The sequence below is a fragment of the Morone saxatilis genome, unplaced genomic scaffold (genome assembly GCF_004916995.1).
Source record: "Morone saxatilis isolate NCDOM2014 unplaced genomic scaffold, NCSU_SB_2.0 Contig17, whole genome shotgun sequence".
Taxonomy (NCBI): domain Eukaryota; kingdom Metazoa; phylum Chordata; class Actinopteri; family Moronidae; genus Morone; species Morone saxatilis.
Genome location: NW_023339729.1, coordinates 21,390,636 through 21,405,390, shown reverse-complemented (window position 1 = coordinate 21,405,390; position 14,755 = coordinate 21,390,636). Strand labels below are relative to the sequence as shown.

The following is a 14,755-nucleotide window of genomic DNA, read 5'->3' as shown; positions in this document are numbered from 1 at the left end:
TGCGAGGAGGAGGAGCAGGAGACAGAAAGGAGAAGAGAGGTTGTGGGGACAGCCTGTGGACCCCAGGAGCAGAGAGGAGATGATAAACAACAACAACAACAAGCAGCAGCAGCAGCAGCAGCAGCAGCAACGCAGCATCTGGGATGAGCCCGTCAAATTCAGCACCAAGACCAAAGACTCCTGTTCCATGGTGGTGTCTGGAGCTGGGGACTATACCCGCCTGCGTGTCTCCTGCAAAGGTCCGAGCCAGGGCCAGACCCCAGGACGCTCCTACTACTGCGACTTCCAGGGCAAACCCAACCTGTGCCGCGCCTACAACCTCAACCCTCGCCACTTCTTCACCCAGATGATGTGGGACATGAGAAAGCTGAGCCACGCCTGCCAGGGACCCAAAGTCTACCGCCCACAGATGTGTAAGAAATACCCCGACGAGGCCCAGATGACTTTCTTGGCCTCCTGGCCCAAGACCACCACCCCTAAGCCCTCCAAGCCCGTCCAGGAGCCGCGTAAACCGGTGGTGCCCGCCCCGGCAAAGCCCGTCACTACTCCTAAACCCGTCAAGCCCCAGCCACAGCCTGTCAAACCCCAGCCAGGCAAGGGCCCCCAGACCAAGAAGACTACTCCCAAGCCTGGGAAGACCACTACTCGTCCCACAGAGCAGACTGATTCCAAAGTATCCCGCCTCGCCAGCGAGTACTGCTGGAAGAGTTTCCACGGTGTCTGCTCCTACTTCATCAGCTGGTTCCAAAACTGAGATGATACTGCTGACACAGGTGAGTGATGGAAAAATGTAAAAGAAGGAAGGAGAGAGAAAGTTGGTAGCACGAAGTTTGGGTTGAAAAGTTAGAATTTAAAGTGAGAGTAGGACAAATATTTGAGGTTGTTTTGGTGTTGATGGATTAAACTGAAAACCACTGTGAAGCCAGAAATCATCAGTAGTGGAAGATAAAAAGATATCAATATAAACACTGTCAATAAATTCAACTCCAAATAAAACTGTCTCTCTTCGCAAGAGAAACCAACTTTTATCTTGAATTAATCACAAAATCTCTTTTTTTTATTGTTTCAGGTTGGAAACACCAGCGATGGACCCAGTCAGAACTCTTCTCGTCCATCTTTGACCTCTCCGGGATCTGCGTGGGAGCCTCTGAAGTTCGCCTTGTGAGGTCCGACTCCCCCACGCTGCAGCATCTTACATACTGAGCCAAAAACACTCGACCTGCACCTGTATATGGTTAGCAGATGACTGCATGTGCTGTCGTGTAGTAAACATGTCTTTTTTTTTTTTTTTTAATCTGTAAAACACAGCAAGGCAAAGGGAAAAAAATGGCAGGCATGTGATTCTGTTTGTATATGATGTAAACTTCCCTCCTCTTGTCACATAAATGTTTCAACAACATGTAAGAAAATGTGAAGAGAATAAAGTCAGAGTGGTGACATCTTCTTCTGCTTCTTCTGTGTCGCCCTGTTTCTTCTACTAAGGTGAAACAAGCAGCAAAGTTTTTCACACTCATTCATTCAAAAAGGGGGTTCCTTGTGTGTTTTTCATCGCCGGCTGTAACAACAATGTCTGCTGCCTGGCTGAGGAAGTTGTTAACGGACAGACACAGTCAGAGTGAACCCAGACCACAGTAAAGATAATACAGCTCAGTCACAGAAGGCATCTGAGCAGAACTCAACACTTCTTTGTACGAGCCGATGAATTGAGTCTTAAGAGCTACCGTGTGCGGGAACAGAAGGGGGTCTGTGTGGGCGGAAACCGATGGCGGCAGCACTGGTTTTGTTTCCCTACACTATACACACACACACACACACACACACACAGTAGTAGTAGAGTAAGATGCTGCAAATCTCCTCATAAACACACAATTCTTGTAGTTTTCAATTAATTTTAACTTATAGTGTAGCTGCAAAAAACATGTCAGGGATGAAAAAATAAAACCTTCAGTCTTGGTTGAAAACAATTTTGATCATTTTAATACCTTCAGTAAAGAGCTGCAACAAGCTGATACACAATAAACAGTATGTGATACTGCAAGGGTTTTAACCTTAAAGGACCAGTGTGTAGGATTTAGTAACATCTAGCGGCGAAGCTGCAGATTGCAAACATTTGAATGCAGCTCAGTCTTCCAAGAGTGTGGGAGAAACTACGGTGGCTGCAGAACTCACACACACACTTATCTAGAGTCAGTGTTTGTGCGACCTGCTGCTTCGGTAGATAAAAACGACTCATTCTAAGGTAACAAAAACACAATGATTCTCATTTTCAGGTGATTATAGACTAATGAAAACTTACCTATGAATGTTATATTCTATTTCTGCCAGTAGATCCTCTTAAATGTTTCACACTGGACCTTTAAAGCTTCTTATGTGGAAGCAAAAGGAGAAAACTGGATGTTTAACCCAAATAATTTAACACAATAACTGCAGGAAGTTTGTGTAAAATTAGCGATTTGGATGAATTTTGAGCAGATTATTTGCTGTGAATATTGATCAGAGTTTTCTTTTTTTTAGGGAACTTTTTAAACCATTCTCTGTCTGTATAATACTTGTAATACTATTTTTAACAATCATACAAACCTAATTGGCTTCTTTGGACAAATTCAGAATATAGTGAACATAGGTGTACTACTGTGTAGACATATAACGTCTCCTGTGGCCATTAACACGCTGCTTCATTGGTCTGTATTATTCAGTCAAACTCTGGCAACCACAAGATGGTGCTGTGCTGAACAGAGAGGAAGAGCTCTCTCTGTCACACACACACACACACACACACACACACACACACCCTATTATCAAGAGCAAACATGTTACTAATGCTACAATCCAGTATCTGGCCTACAGGCATGTTGACCACTGAGTGTGTGAAACAGTCAGTATTACAGACAGGAAGCCACTCCTCAACCGTGCCCACCCTCAATTCAACAGCTCATTAATGACAACTGGGTGGCACGTTTGAAAATTATGTTTTTATATCAATTCTACATAAGTTATACTCACTCTCCTTTTTTACTCCCACAGTATTACAGTACTTTAATTATGTACACACACACACACACACACACACACACAAAACAGCCACTAAACCATTTAAAGCACACAAGTTATTGGTGTGCAGGCGTTCACTAACACAACCACACTCACAACAGAGTCTTTGTCTCTTTATAAATAACAGTTCAGATACATTTTGGGATTGTTGGAGTGGTCACTCACAGAGTTTTCATCTTTTTAACAGTTCAGTGCCCAGAGTGACTTCTTCATTTAGTAGCAGTTCTGGAGCTTTTGATTTGATGTCTGAGATCTTCATCAGCAGGTGGAGTTTGTCATGGACACGTTAACATTTGAATTTGTTTTGAGCACTTTAAAGTGGCTATAATCGATATTTTTTACAATAACAACGGCTCAAGTGACAATGTGAAGTGGGTCTCTCATAGTGAGTCAACATACAGAGAATTATTACCGCCTGAATACGCAGCTCTCTCGGCTTTATGGAGCTTTATAGTGAGATCTTTCTCCGCTGTCTGGCCATCACTTTCACTGTTTTGGTTCACTCTCATCGCTCTCCTGGTGTCTCTGGTTTTGGCCAACAGGTGTTTCCAGTAAAAAAAAGCTCTAAAAACTCACTGTCCACTACCTGCTCAGCACCAGCGTTAGTAAGTAGCTGGTGAACACTGTGGAGCATTTAGCAGCTAAAGAGCACATATTTCTCTGAGGAAGTCAGTGGAGACCAAAAAAAGAGCTAAAAGAGAGTGAATATTGGATATTCATCAGAGTGGCTAAAAAACACGTCTCTGAATAAAAGATTATTGCTCCAAATCTGATGGATGTATAAAGATCAAGAAAATGTATTTATCGTCATACTAAACAAGGTTGTACAACAAAATTAAACTTAAGCTGTCCCTTCATGCGACACACAAAGAAAAAGATAATTAAATGTATAGTAGAATAACAAATATGTACAAGTATACACCCAGGAAATATAATATAGAATAATGTTAATTAATGTTAATTTGAGTCTTTAAAAGAATCAATGTTAAATAAAGGCATTTTAATTCTGCAAAAACCCTACAGTGATTACTGAGACCATATTTTACCCGTGCAATGAGCCCTTCTCAAGAGAGGATAAGCACAATATTGTATCCAAAGAGCACCAGTATGTGATCACCATTAAGACCCAGAAGCACTTCTACTTCATTATCTTCACTCTCAAATTGCATGTTTTGTCCAACCAACAGTCCAAACACAATAATATTTAGTTAAGATGATTTAAAACGGAGGAATGTGGATGACTTTTTATAGATATTACGATTAAGATGTGATTCATGATTATTGGGAAAGATCATTTTTGCATCCCTATTTTCATTTGTTGGGGTCTAAAAACAAAACAGTTTTCTTATATCATTGTAGAACAGGATTTTGTAATGTCTCATGCAGCACCAAAGTACTTTCATTAAATTGCACTTGCACCTGATAAATAACTTATAATTAGTTATATACGTATCCCGGACTACACCTACACACTTAAAACAGGTTTAAAAGCCCACCCTGAATCTAAATTATAGCTTCCGCTCTCTGTTTTAACTGATCCCGGTGTACATTATCACGCTGGTGGATCTCCTTTTGATCAAAATCTGGAGGAGCCAGAAGGTAAAAGAAATAAACCCACATGATGGCTATTAGAGGTGGAGGGGAAGCAGCTGATTCTTGAAGCACAGACTTTTTTTGGATGGTATCCTCATTTCCGTCTTCACCCTTGACCTCTAACCTCTAACTACTTCCTCCTTTCCTGGAATGTGTGTTTGAGCTGTGGAGGAGGAGTCGGTAAAACAATATGTCTGCAAAAAAATCCCCTTTTGTGCCATCAAAGAGTCAGTTAAAAGGTGGAAATCACTCTCCGGTCGGCTGTCTTAAGTGTCTGACAGTGGGGACAAAGAGCTGCAGGTCAGAGGTGACGAGGGTCAAGAGCAGACAGGAAAGCATAAAAATCCACATCTGGGGTTGCACTCGTTTACGGATAACACATTAAACATACACTCACGTGCACACGCAGCTGGATCATAGCAGCAATCTTCCTACACACACATATGTATATAAATATATGTATATAAATGGCAGCTGGTTGCTGTCACTGAGAAAGTAATTAGAGACTGCTGCAGGAAGCTGGAGGAACAAGCCTTATATCTGGATCGCAATGTACAATCACTCCGCTTGTGTGTATGAAAAAGAAAGAGTCTTTCATCATGAGTGTGTGGTACTTTAACCTGAGGGCATGTCAGCGGTGGGTGGGAAGAGTAAGTAGTGTGATTCACACACAGTTTGGGGATTTTTCCCTCTGAATACTGTAAGCTGATCGACGTATCAAGTAAATTTACTGTATTATTAACCCATAAAAGTCTCAAAAAAACTGTGTAACCATCATGCTTTGCAAATATAAGTGTTGGAGGACTTCCTCCTGGCAACACTGTTGAATGCAACTCATAACTTCTATTGTATTACAGTATAAAAAGGACAGACTGTACCTGACTAATGCTACGTTCGCACTGCAAAGCTTAACGCTCAGATCTGATTTATTTTTGTTCATTTGTGACCATTTGTGATAAATATCACATGAATTCTGATATGAGTGTTCACACTGAGCTCACATCAGACCTGTATCTGATAGGGACCACATGAGAAAGAATCAAAAGATCAGATTATGTGATTTGTGTTGTTCACACCGTCCTGAAAAGTCAGAATTGGGCTGATTTCTCAGCTTAAATGAAGAAAAATTACTTAATTCTCATAAGATCTTTAAAAAAAAGTTGATTTATGTTGGTTGCAAACAGGTTGTTTAAGATTTTTAAGACTCAATATGAGAAAAAAATATTTTTTTGTGGTTTATTGAACACAGAGATAAAGTTCATACGTCATTCTCACTATTAAAAGTCATATGTTTCATATTCTTCAAGGCAACAGGACACATTATATAAATAGAAAATATTTATTTGTGGTGCATAAATACAATACAGTGGAGTGTACATGGTTGACTGACAAAGCTGACCAGAGGTAAAATAAAGTACCACTCTACTATAATAATCAATCTTCAATTCTTTGTGATAAACAGTGTTCAGGTTGCTTGAATAAAACAATACCACACTGAAAAAAATACTCTATTACAAATAAAAAACAGTCACATTTTCAGTTTACTGTCTTTAAATTAGACATTTTTCTCAAGATTCAAGATTGAAAGTGTTGAAATATACTTTTTTTTTTGGTTTCCGTGTTTGTATCTGTGCTGCAGTGTAATATAATGGTATCATGTATTGTGCTTCACTTTAATGTTTGTTCATTAAAAGGTTTAAAAGTCAAACAGAAGTCAAGGAAAAGTAGATTTTTCAAAACAATTGTACCTATTGGATAATTAGTAAGTCATTGATGTGTGAGCAGCAGTTCATTGTGGAGATAATCTGTAACAATAAATCATATTTTATAATCTGGATGGACATTTAAACAGTAACAACTGCCTGATAAATGTAGTGAAGTATAAAGTAGCATCAATCTGAAGTACCAGTGCCTCAAAACTGTACTGAAGACAGTAAACTGGTGATAAATTACTACATTTAATGGACATAAAACATCTTCAGTTCAGATTGTCACATTCAAAACACCTGATAATATCCAGCAGGAGTACACATGTCATGTTGGTGTGTGTGTGTGTGTGTGTGTGTGTGTGTGTACAATCTGTAAAAATGCACACTGTGGAGAGAATATCGGATTATTATTATTGATTAAGGATCGTTACATTTGTTGAGTCCTAATTTAAAGTCTGATCATGTCCACGTCCGCTCCTCTGAAACTAACAGTCGTCACTTTGCAGCATGGAGAAAAAGAAAGAGCACAGGCTGGCCCACGAGCTGCTGCAGTGCTCTTCGGCCTTTCTCCGGTGGTCCGCGCGCGTGCAGGCGGTCGGACCGGCGGGAGCGGGAGCGGCGGAGGCGGAGGAGGAGGAGGAGGAGGAGGTGGAGAGAGGTAGCGGCGGAGTGTCACCGGACTGCGCTGCGGAAACGGAGCTGCTGACGTCCAGCTTGAAGTGCGCATCCCGGGGCGCGCGCTTACACATGCCAGCCCTCACCAGCGCGCGCTCATCCCTGCACACTTTGCCCTGCAGCCTTTTGAGCGCGCGGGCCACCTGTTTCCAGAAGCCCTTGGGGTCGGACTGGTAGCCCGGGCAGCGCTCAGGTTTGGCGTTGTACTGACACTCCAGATCGGTGACTCCGCCTTTGACGCGCGCCTCCCGGTTCTCGCATTTGACCGACATCCTTACCGCGTCCGCGACGTCTTTCGCCACCCACGTGCACTGCATCTTATCCTTGGTGGAGAACTTTCCCCGGCCGGTCGCTGCGGACTTGTCCCCGCTCCTCTGCGCTCTGTCGGGGGCCGGGGTCACGGTCTTGTCTGCTCCTCGGTTCTTATTGCGCGCACCGGAGGACGGAGAGACCTGCTGCCCGAGGAAGGCCAACAGCAGCCAGGGAGCGAAAGTCCTCAGCAGCAACATATCTTCTTATAGCAGAGGATGTATATTATCTGCAAGGACAGACGATGGTTAAAAAAAGACAGGGTTCAGAGCCTCAGTGCCGGAGATAATCAGATCATAGGGCGCAAAACAGTGTTTAAAAGTTCCAGAAAAATAAGAATATTTACTATTACGCATGAAAAATTGTATTTTAAAGTCTACAGTGAAAGGTAACGAGGCCACACAGTATACTGCACATACAGCACATACAAGAAAGTCACATATACCGAGTCCAGCTTACCAAAAATGACAAGTGTCGCCGTGCGTAAAGCTGCAGCCTTGTGCCTCTCTGTGGTCGCGCACATGGCTTTCATACACAGATGCTGCGGCACGCCCACCACACCCGCCCAACAATACTCACGCACGCACCTCAAAGCAAATCCATTGAGAAGAAATCTTGGCAGTAGTTTCTTTTGGGAGGAAGGGAATGTGTTTTGTTCTGGCGTGATCCGACGTGCCCAAAACTGAACTCCCGCCCTTCAACGGGGAGATCAAACAGACTGTAAAGCGACGCGGATGATGGATCTACAGAGCGCGTTCAATCTAAGGAGGTTAAAGGAGACCTGATAACCACATTGTACCCGCACCTCACGCGCGTATACGCACACACTCACAGTCTTGGAGGCTCGACTATGACTTTCCACCAATCCGCTGCTTCATCCAACCATGAGGAGATCCTCTCTTTCAACTCTTTTCCGGGCATGTGGTTTGACTTGTGTTGCCAGAGCGGATAAAAGATTATAACAATACAGTCTGCTGATGTAAAGTGTGAACTGATCGTTAATCATGTGTTAACATATACTTTATTTATGGAAGATTTAAAATGCTGAAAACAAAACCAAATAAAGAAAGTGAAATTACACATTGTTATATGTATTTATTTATTAAACTGAAGCCTTTTTGTGTTTTATAAATATAATTGTTAACATTGACTCGTTTACTGCTTTAAGAATATTTGATTATTTATGATGTTTCAGTCAGTGCAATCTACATTAGGTACTTGAAAATAATTTTAAAGTTAGTTAGTTAAGTATAGTTTCTTTTTGTGACATTTATTTTTTACACATTAAAGTCAAACCAGACCAGAGAAAACAGAGATAAGTGTAAGTCAACAGTAGAGTCTCAACCCTCTGCCCATGATTCTATGTCTATGTCTATGCTGTGAGTTGGATAGTTAATCATTTTTTATTATAACATGAATGATGTGTCTCCATTTCAAACTTAGCTGACTGAGGTCAGATTTTGCCATGACGATGATGTGAGCCAGCATCAGATTGATGGCAAACATTTATATGATGATGATGATGATGATGATGATGATGATGATCCTCTCCTAAAGGATCCCAACCAGCTAAAATATTGTGGCATCACTCCACCTACAACGAGCAGTCCTCAGTGATCCTGCTGAGTATTCAAGACACTTAAACTGGTTTTATTTGTTTTTATTTAGGTGATTTAAAACTTCCATAACATCTGATTGTCCATTTTATACTTTACACTTCTTGACCTTCTTGACCTTGGAAACCAAACAATGTGACCACAAGCTCCATTCAGTGTCTGTCTCTAGAGCTTTTGATCGTACCACATGATCTTCTACAGCAGATCCAGTTTGAATTAACTTTCAGTCTCAACTTTTAATCAAACGTAGACGAGAAAAAAGGAGGTTTGAAGATCTATAAATTTATTGCAACTTATCTTCTGGGGAAGATCATGTGATGCAATTAAAAGCTCCAGAACAGCCACTAAATGCACCTTCTGGTAACATTATTTTGTCATGCTATTACAGTTGATGTCGTGCCTGACAGAGTCCATTTATATTCATTAAGACTGCTCTATAGGAAAGTGTTCACATATATTCTTCTGTAAACAAATTCAAATTAAATCTTTTCAATGGTTCTTATGGTTTGGAAGGATCTATATCTTGGAAAAGCCTTAAAATAACTGTTAAATTACATATGTACATAGTCTATAAAGGTTGTTGAGTTATTAAACGTCTGTTCTCTGATGGGACTACAGTGGCTGTGTCATTTGTTGTCGGCGCTGACATTGAACACATCCTGACTGCCTTTGTTCTGTCTCACACTGTTATCTATCCAACAGTAACACATTTACCAGATGTCAGCTCCCTCTTTCCCCATAAACTCTCAGTCGGTGCTTCTTACTCCTTTGATATCCTGACATAGACGCAGTGAGTGTCTTTATGTACTCAACTCAGAACAAAAGCCATCATCATACTTGGCAGCCTCAGTTTCATACAGTCTGTTTATTATAACAACCACTGCCAGTTCCTCTAATAGACCCCAGCCTTTAATAAATCTCTGGAGGTTAATTTTGGTTGTTTTTTGCAGACTTTCTATGATTTCATTTTGCTGCTCTGTAGCTTTTTAAATATCTCAAACTGCACATACATGGGATCTGTATTCTCAGCACAAACTCAGTTAAAAGTCTGACTCATCATTTTGCAGTATAAAGTGGGCAGGAACTCAATATACAAGAAAAAACTGACCATATAAAAAGGCCCAAAACCTCCTGATAAAGACTCAATATATCACTAAAGTGATGAAGCTTTAAAAACTATTGTTTCACTTTTTGAACACACAAATAAGACAGAAAACTGTAAGAAATAAAACTATAATACAGTTTATTTACATGTAAAGTGATTTTTATCCCAACTGGTTTTCATTGAAAGTCAGTGTGATTGTAAATCACTGAAAATGTTAATGGATAAAAGTTTTAAAAAGACTTTCAAAGATATGTTTACAGGCATGAATGAGACACATAAAAGGTACTTTCAAATGGTTTTGTCAGCTTTTCTCAACACCATGTATAAATAAAGTTAGGTAACGATAAATTATGATAAAAAAACATGCTCAGTTACTCCACAGAGACTCATGAACTGGTGGATTTCTCTCACTTGTCAAACGCAGGTGTAACTAATATCATTACTCCAGTCCATTCAGGTGTTCCAGTTCAAAGATCCTACTGATGTTATTAGTTAAACACAGTGCTTTTGTTGCAATGACAAGTCAAAATGTCTGCTGTGTTAAAGGTCTACCAGCCTCAATTTAATCAATATATTTCCTTATAGCGTTTCTTTAACCACTCTTTTTGAAAAGTCTACAGGGGGTTTGTCCTAAGCTGAATGGATTCTACCTCTAGTACAATGTTTCTCAAACTTTTAACACCAACTCTTAAAATATCCGGCTCTCCAAGTACCAAACTTAATGACCGACGTTAAAATACAGCATCGTAGGTCCACTCTATTCAACTACAGGTTTATTATGAATACAAGATCATTTATTCTCGATTCTTGATCAAGGACCACAGCTATTTTGGTGGAAAAGGGGCCCTCCTGATTCACACTTCTCTTCCCAATAGTTCCTGTTTGAAGCCACGATTTCAGTGTTTTTAAACTATTAATTTAACTTCCATTTACTATATTGCCATCACATTTTAGCTCGTAACTAATCATGGATGAATGCGTGCACTTGCATTAACGTGAGTACGTAGCAGGTTGATGTTGGAAGAAAATACTACAGGAAAGGCAAAACTTCTCTTAAATTACAGTTTGTTTATTTGTTATTATTATATGTTTTTTGTTTAAAAAATATATTTCAGAGATTCATTCATGTAACACAAGAGATAGTTTGCGTACCAGCAAGTGTACCACAGTTTGAGAACCACTTCTTTAGCAGAAATCATGGACTGTTCATATTATAGGCAAAACCAAGGATATGTGCTGACAGAATAACAGAAAAACACTACTAAAAAATAAATAAACGTACACTTGTTGGATGTAAGAACAAAAAACGACTTTAAATTGATGCAAAAAGTGTTCAAATGTGTAAATCACAGCATTAAAAAGAGGCTGTAGGAGTTTAATTCAACACCACAAAGCCACAACACAAGCCAATATATAGATACAAGTCTTTAAACCGTTCTGAACACTGAATGGAAAGAACTTTACTAAATTATACATTCATAACTTGACATGAAGTTGACCTAGATATCACTTACAGCACACCACTGATTCTACTTGAGACTAAGTTATTAAATCCACCCCACCCTGTCATCACATTTCACTCCTGCAGGTAGGAACAAAGACATCATGGTAGCAAGAAAGTAACCTTATAAGGCTCCTCTGGGCACACGTCCAATAATCTCACAAGTTATAGTAGTTTATCTCTTAGTCACTTGACGGAAACAGTAGTAGAGGACTTACTGTAAGTAAATAGTAGGGAGGCTGTGTATGTATGTGTGTGTGTGTGTGTGTGTGTGTGTGTGTGTTTCCTGTCTCTATCATTAGTAGGTGTTTTCAGTGGAATTTGCTTGTAGACGGTGCCAACTCTGTACAGTATGTATCAAGATAATCAACCACATTCAAGCTCACAGTGAAACACAAACAACACACATTAAATGTAAAAACCGCAGCGTCACTGTAGATAAAGATCAGAGAGGGAAAGTAAAGTAAGTAAAAAGATCTTTATCATTATTGTAAGTGAGCGTTTGGGAGTGTTTTGTTGGTGTTACAGGCTCAGTGTTGGGCTGGTTACTCCAAAAAAGTGATTTATTTCTCATTATTCACCAGTCTTTTCAAAAATAATCTTTATTACCTGCCAACAGTAATTAGTTACACTATTAGTTATATTACTTTTTTGCTACTTCCCACAAAATTGGTAGTTGTGCTCCTTCTCCCTAAAATTCAGACTTAAGACAACTGAAATCTAGTTCAGTCGGACAACTCACGTTTGAAATGTTTATTAAAGCAGTAGATTTTGGCGTCTAGGCACCGACCTCATCACTCCCCGCAGATATGTTTACATAAAATATTGGGGAGGGATGAACAAATAACTTAAACCCCTAGCTGGATCCTACAGGTGGATGCTGGGGTGGTGGTGGGGCTTACAGCGCAGCAAGCAGCAATACGGATACAGGCCACAGTTACAAAAACTAATCTCAAGGATGTGATTCAGTGAATCAGTAGGGGGGTGACAACAAAAGTAATATTTTAACCAAGTATTTTTAGTTGGTAACTGTAATCAAGACTGTATCTGCTCTGTAGGGTTAGCTATTCAAAAGTGATAATAAAGTGTTCACAATCATTATTTGTCAGTTAACACAGATGGACAATGATGATCTTATATATTTTCATACTTAACAAAAAAAAGCAAACAAATTTTTCTCTACAGTTTATATAATCTCTGTTGTTCTCAGCCAAACAACAATTAAAGGAGGCACCTTTTAATTTTGCCATTATTTTGCGTCAAACAAAATGCATTTTTTTTATATGCATTATTTTAATTGTCTATGAACGGGCAGTTTAAATTCATAGGAAGCAACTAGAAAAACTAATTAAAAAAATAACAATCCTGCAGGCCAGATAATGTTATATGTTTGACATCACGTCGCTGGCCAGAGGGGACAGCGAAGGAGGGCCGGCAGTTTGAGACCTCTGTCTAGGGCCAAATTTATTATCTTCAGAGGTCAGTCAATCTGCAAAAACATTAAATAGTTCAGATGCAGATTCATAATTTCCTAGTTTCTAATGTATAGACGCAGGGCAATGTACTCTGCCTATGATCATAACATTCATTTTGGTATACTATACATATATTATATTCATTTTGGAGGCCCTGAAAGCCAAAATACTTAAGATATATACAAAATAAGTGAATAATTATTGAAGGAGTGAGGATCAAGGAAGTAACATATCATGAATCGCACTGAGCTCTCAGTCAGTCGGTTTTAGAGAGATTCAGAGACGTTGGGAAGGTGTTGGGGGGGTGAGGGGGGTTTCCAATGGAGCATACTGACGCCTTTACTATCTCCTCTCCTTCCTGTCATCTCACTAGTGTCTAATTTCAAATAAACAATAAAAAAAGGAGCCAAAACTGATGTAATTTCAGTTATTTTCAGGTACTTTTTGGCCCCTTCACAGCCACAAAAAACCTTATACTGCAGTTCCCACGTGTCGAACAGCACTCCCCATGAGTAATTGACTCTGACATGTGAAGCTGGTGCCCCTTTAATGTCACATTGTACAGTTCAGCGTCTTATTACTAAAGACTAAAGGCCAATCAAGACAAACTGCCAGTAATATCTTAAAGAGGTGAGGAAACCCCTGAAGGAAAACACATTAATGTCAATAATCATCAGCTCATCTGAGTCACATTTAGGTATGTGTGTCCTTTTCCTTCTCATATCAGGCATAACAGGTGCACGCATGTCTTGTCTCGTTTCTCCTTTGTCGATGCTTTACAAACTAAACAAAGACCTGTGAAAGCACCAGCTGTTGGCTCACAGACTCAAAAGTATTCACACAACTTCTTTAAAATGCCCTTTTGTGGCTTGTAGACCTTTCGACAATAAGCCTGGTCTCACAAACACTAGATCCAGGTCTTTTTCCTGATGAATGAAACAGGTGAAAACACGTTTATGTGGGCTTTAAGACTCATGGTTGGTTTAGTCTTAATGTCGACATCCTTCTATTACGCATGTAAAGTTTAAGCCTTGATGTCAAAGCAGCTCCTCTTTGATAGATACGGGAAATGATAATGATGGGGGAAAAAAATAAAAAATAAAATAAAATAAAATACCACTGAAAATATAAGATATTGGGGCTTTATTGGATTTACAGTCAAGAGAGACAATAAAAAGTGAGACAATTACAAGGCACAGTCCAATATTTGGACATCATGGTTGCATGATGATCTGGTCTCTCTAAAACAGTGGTTCCCAACAAAGGAGTGGAGTTTCTTCTTGTTTGTTTTATGATTTTTCAAGACTAGTCAATTAATTCACAAGAAAAAAAGCAAATATTAGCAGAAAAATCTGAAAAAAACGTATTTAACCACTAATTATTATTCTTGATTGCACATAGCTTTTTTAGCACAGCCTCAGACGTATGCAAACCTGCATTTCACTACATATATTGTGTGACCATGTGACAAATAAAATTAATTTTGTGCCTCAGAAATGTGTTGTTGTGTTCTGACCCCCTTGTTGAGAATCACAGCCCTAAAAGGTCTCCTGTGACGCCTATTAAAGGTTTTTCTGCAACTCCAGAGCTCCCTGAAGGAGGATCCTGGGATAAGTGCCCCCTCTATACATTAGAGATCTACAGCCCTGATAGATATCACTAATTGATTTCTGAGGTGTTCTGATTACAGTGTCAGTGGTCATCTATCTATCTATCTATCT

The 14,755-nt window shown here is 39.7% G+C and overlaps 2 protein-coding genes across 2 annotated transcripts; one reads left to right on the top strand and one right to left on the bottom strand.

The window, feature by feature from the left end:
- The first annotated feature begins 6 nt into the window (after positions 1-6).
- Positions 7-754, top strand: fgfbp2b (fibroblast growth factor binding protein 2b). The gene has a single exon (XM_035660891.1). It carries the CDS (start codon positions 80-82, stop codon positions 752-754), a length of 675 nt encoding a protein of 224 aa, XP_035516784.1. The 5' UTR covers positions 7-79.
- A 5,834-nt stretch (positions 755-6,588) lies between these two features.
- LOC118327296 (fibroblast growth factor-binding protein 1-like) lies at positions 6,589-7,854 on the bottom strand. Its single transcript, XM_035660598.1, has 2 exons — positions 7,797-7,854; positions 6,589-7,566 (listed from the first exon to the last, which is right to left on the bottom strand). Exon 2 carries the CDS (start codon positions 7,535-7,537, stop codon positions 6,839-6,841), a length of 699 nt encoding a protein of 232 aa, XP_035516491.1. The 5' UTR covers positions 7,538-7,566; positions 7,797-7,854; the 3' UTR covers positions 6,589-6,838.
- Positions 7,855-14,755: the final 6,901 nt, after the last annotated feature.

Excerpts from the sequence above, each read along its gene's own strand:
- LOC118327296 (XM_035660598.1), bottom strand. The coding sequence starts at position 7,537 with ATGTTGCTGCTGAGGACTTTCGCTCCCTGGCTGCTGTTGGCCTTCCTC.
- fgfbp2b (XM_035660891.1), top strand. The coding sequence starts at position 80 with ATGATAAACAACAACAACAACAAGCAGCAGCAGCAGCAGCAGCAGCAG.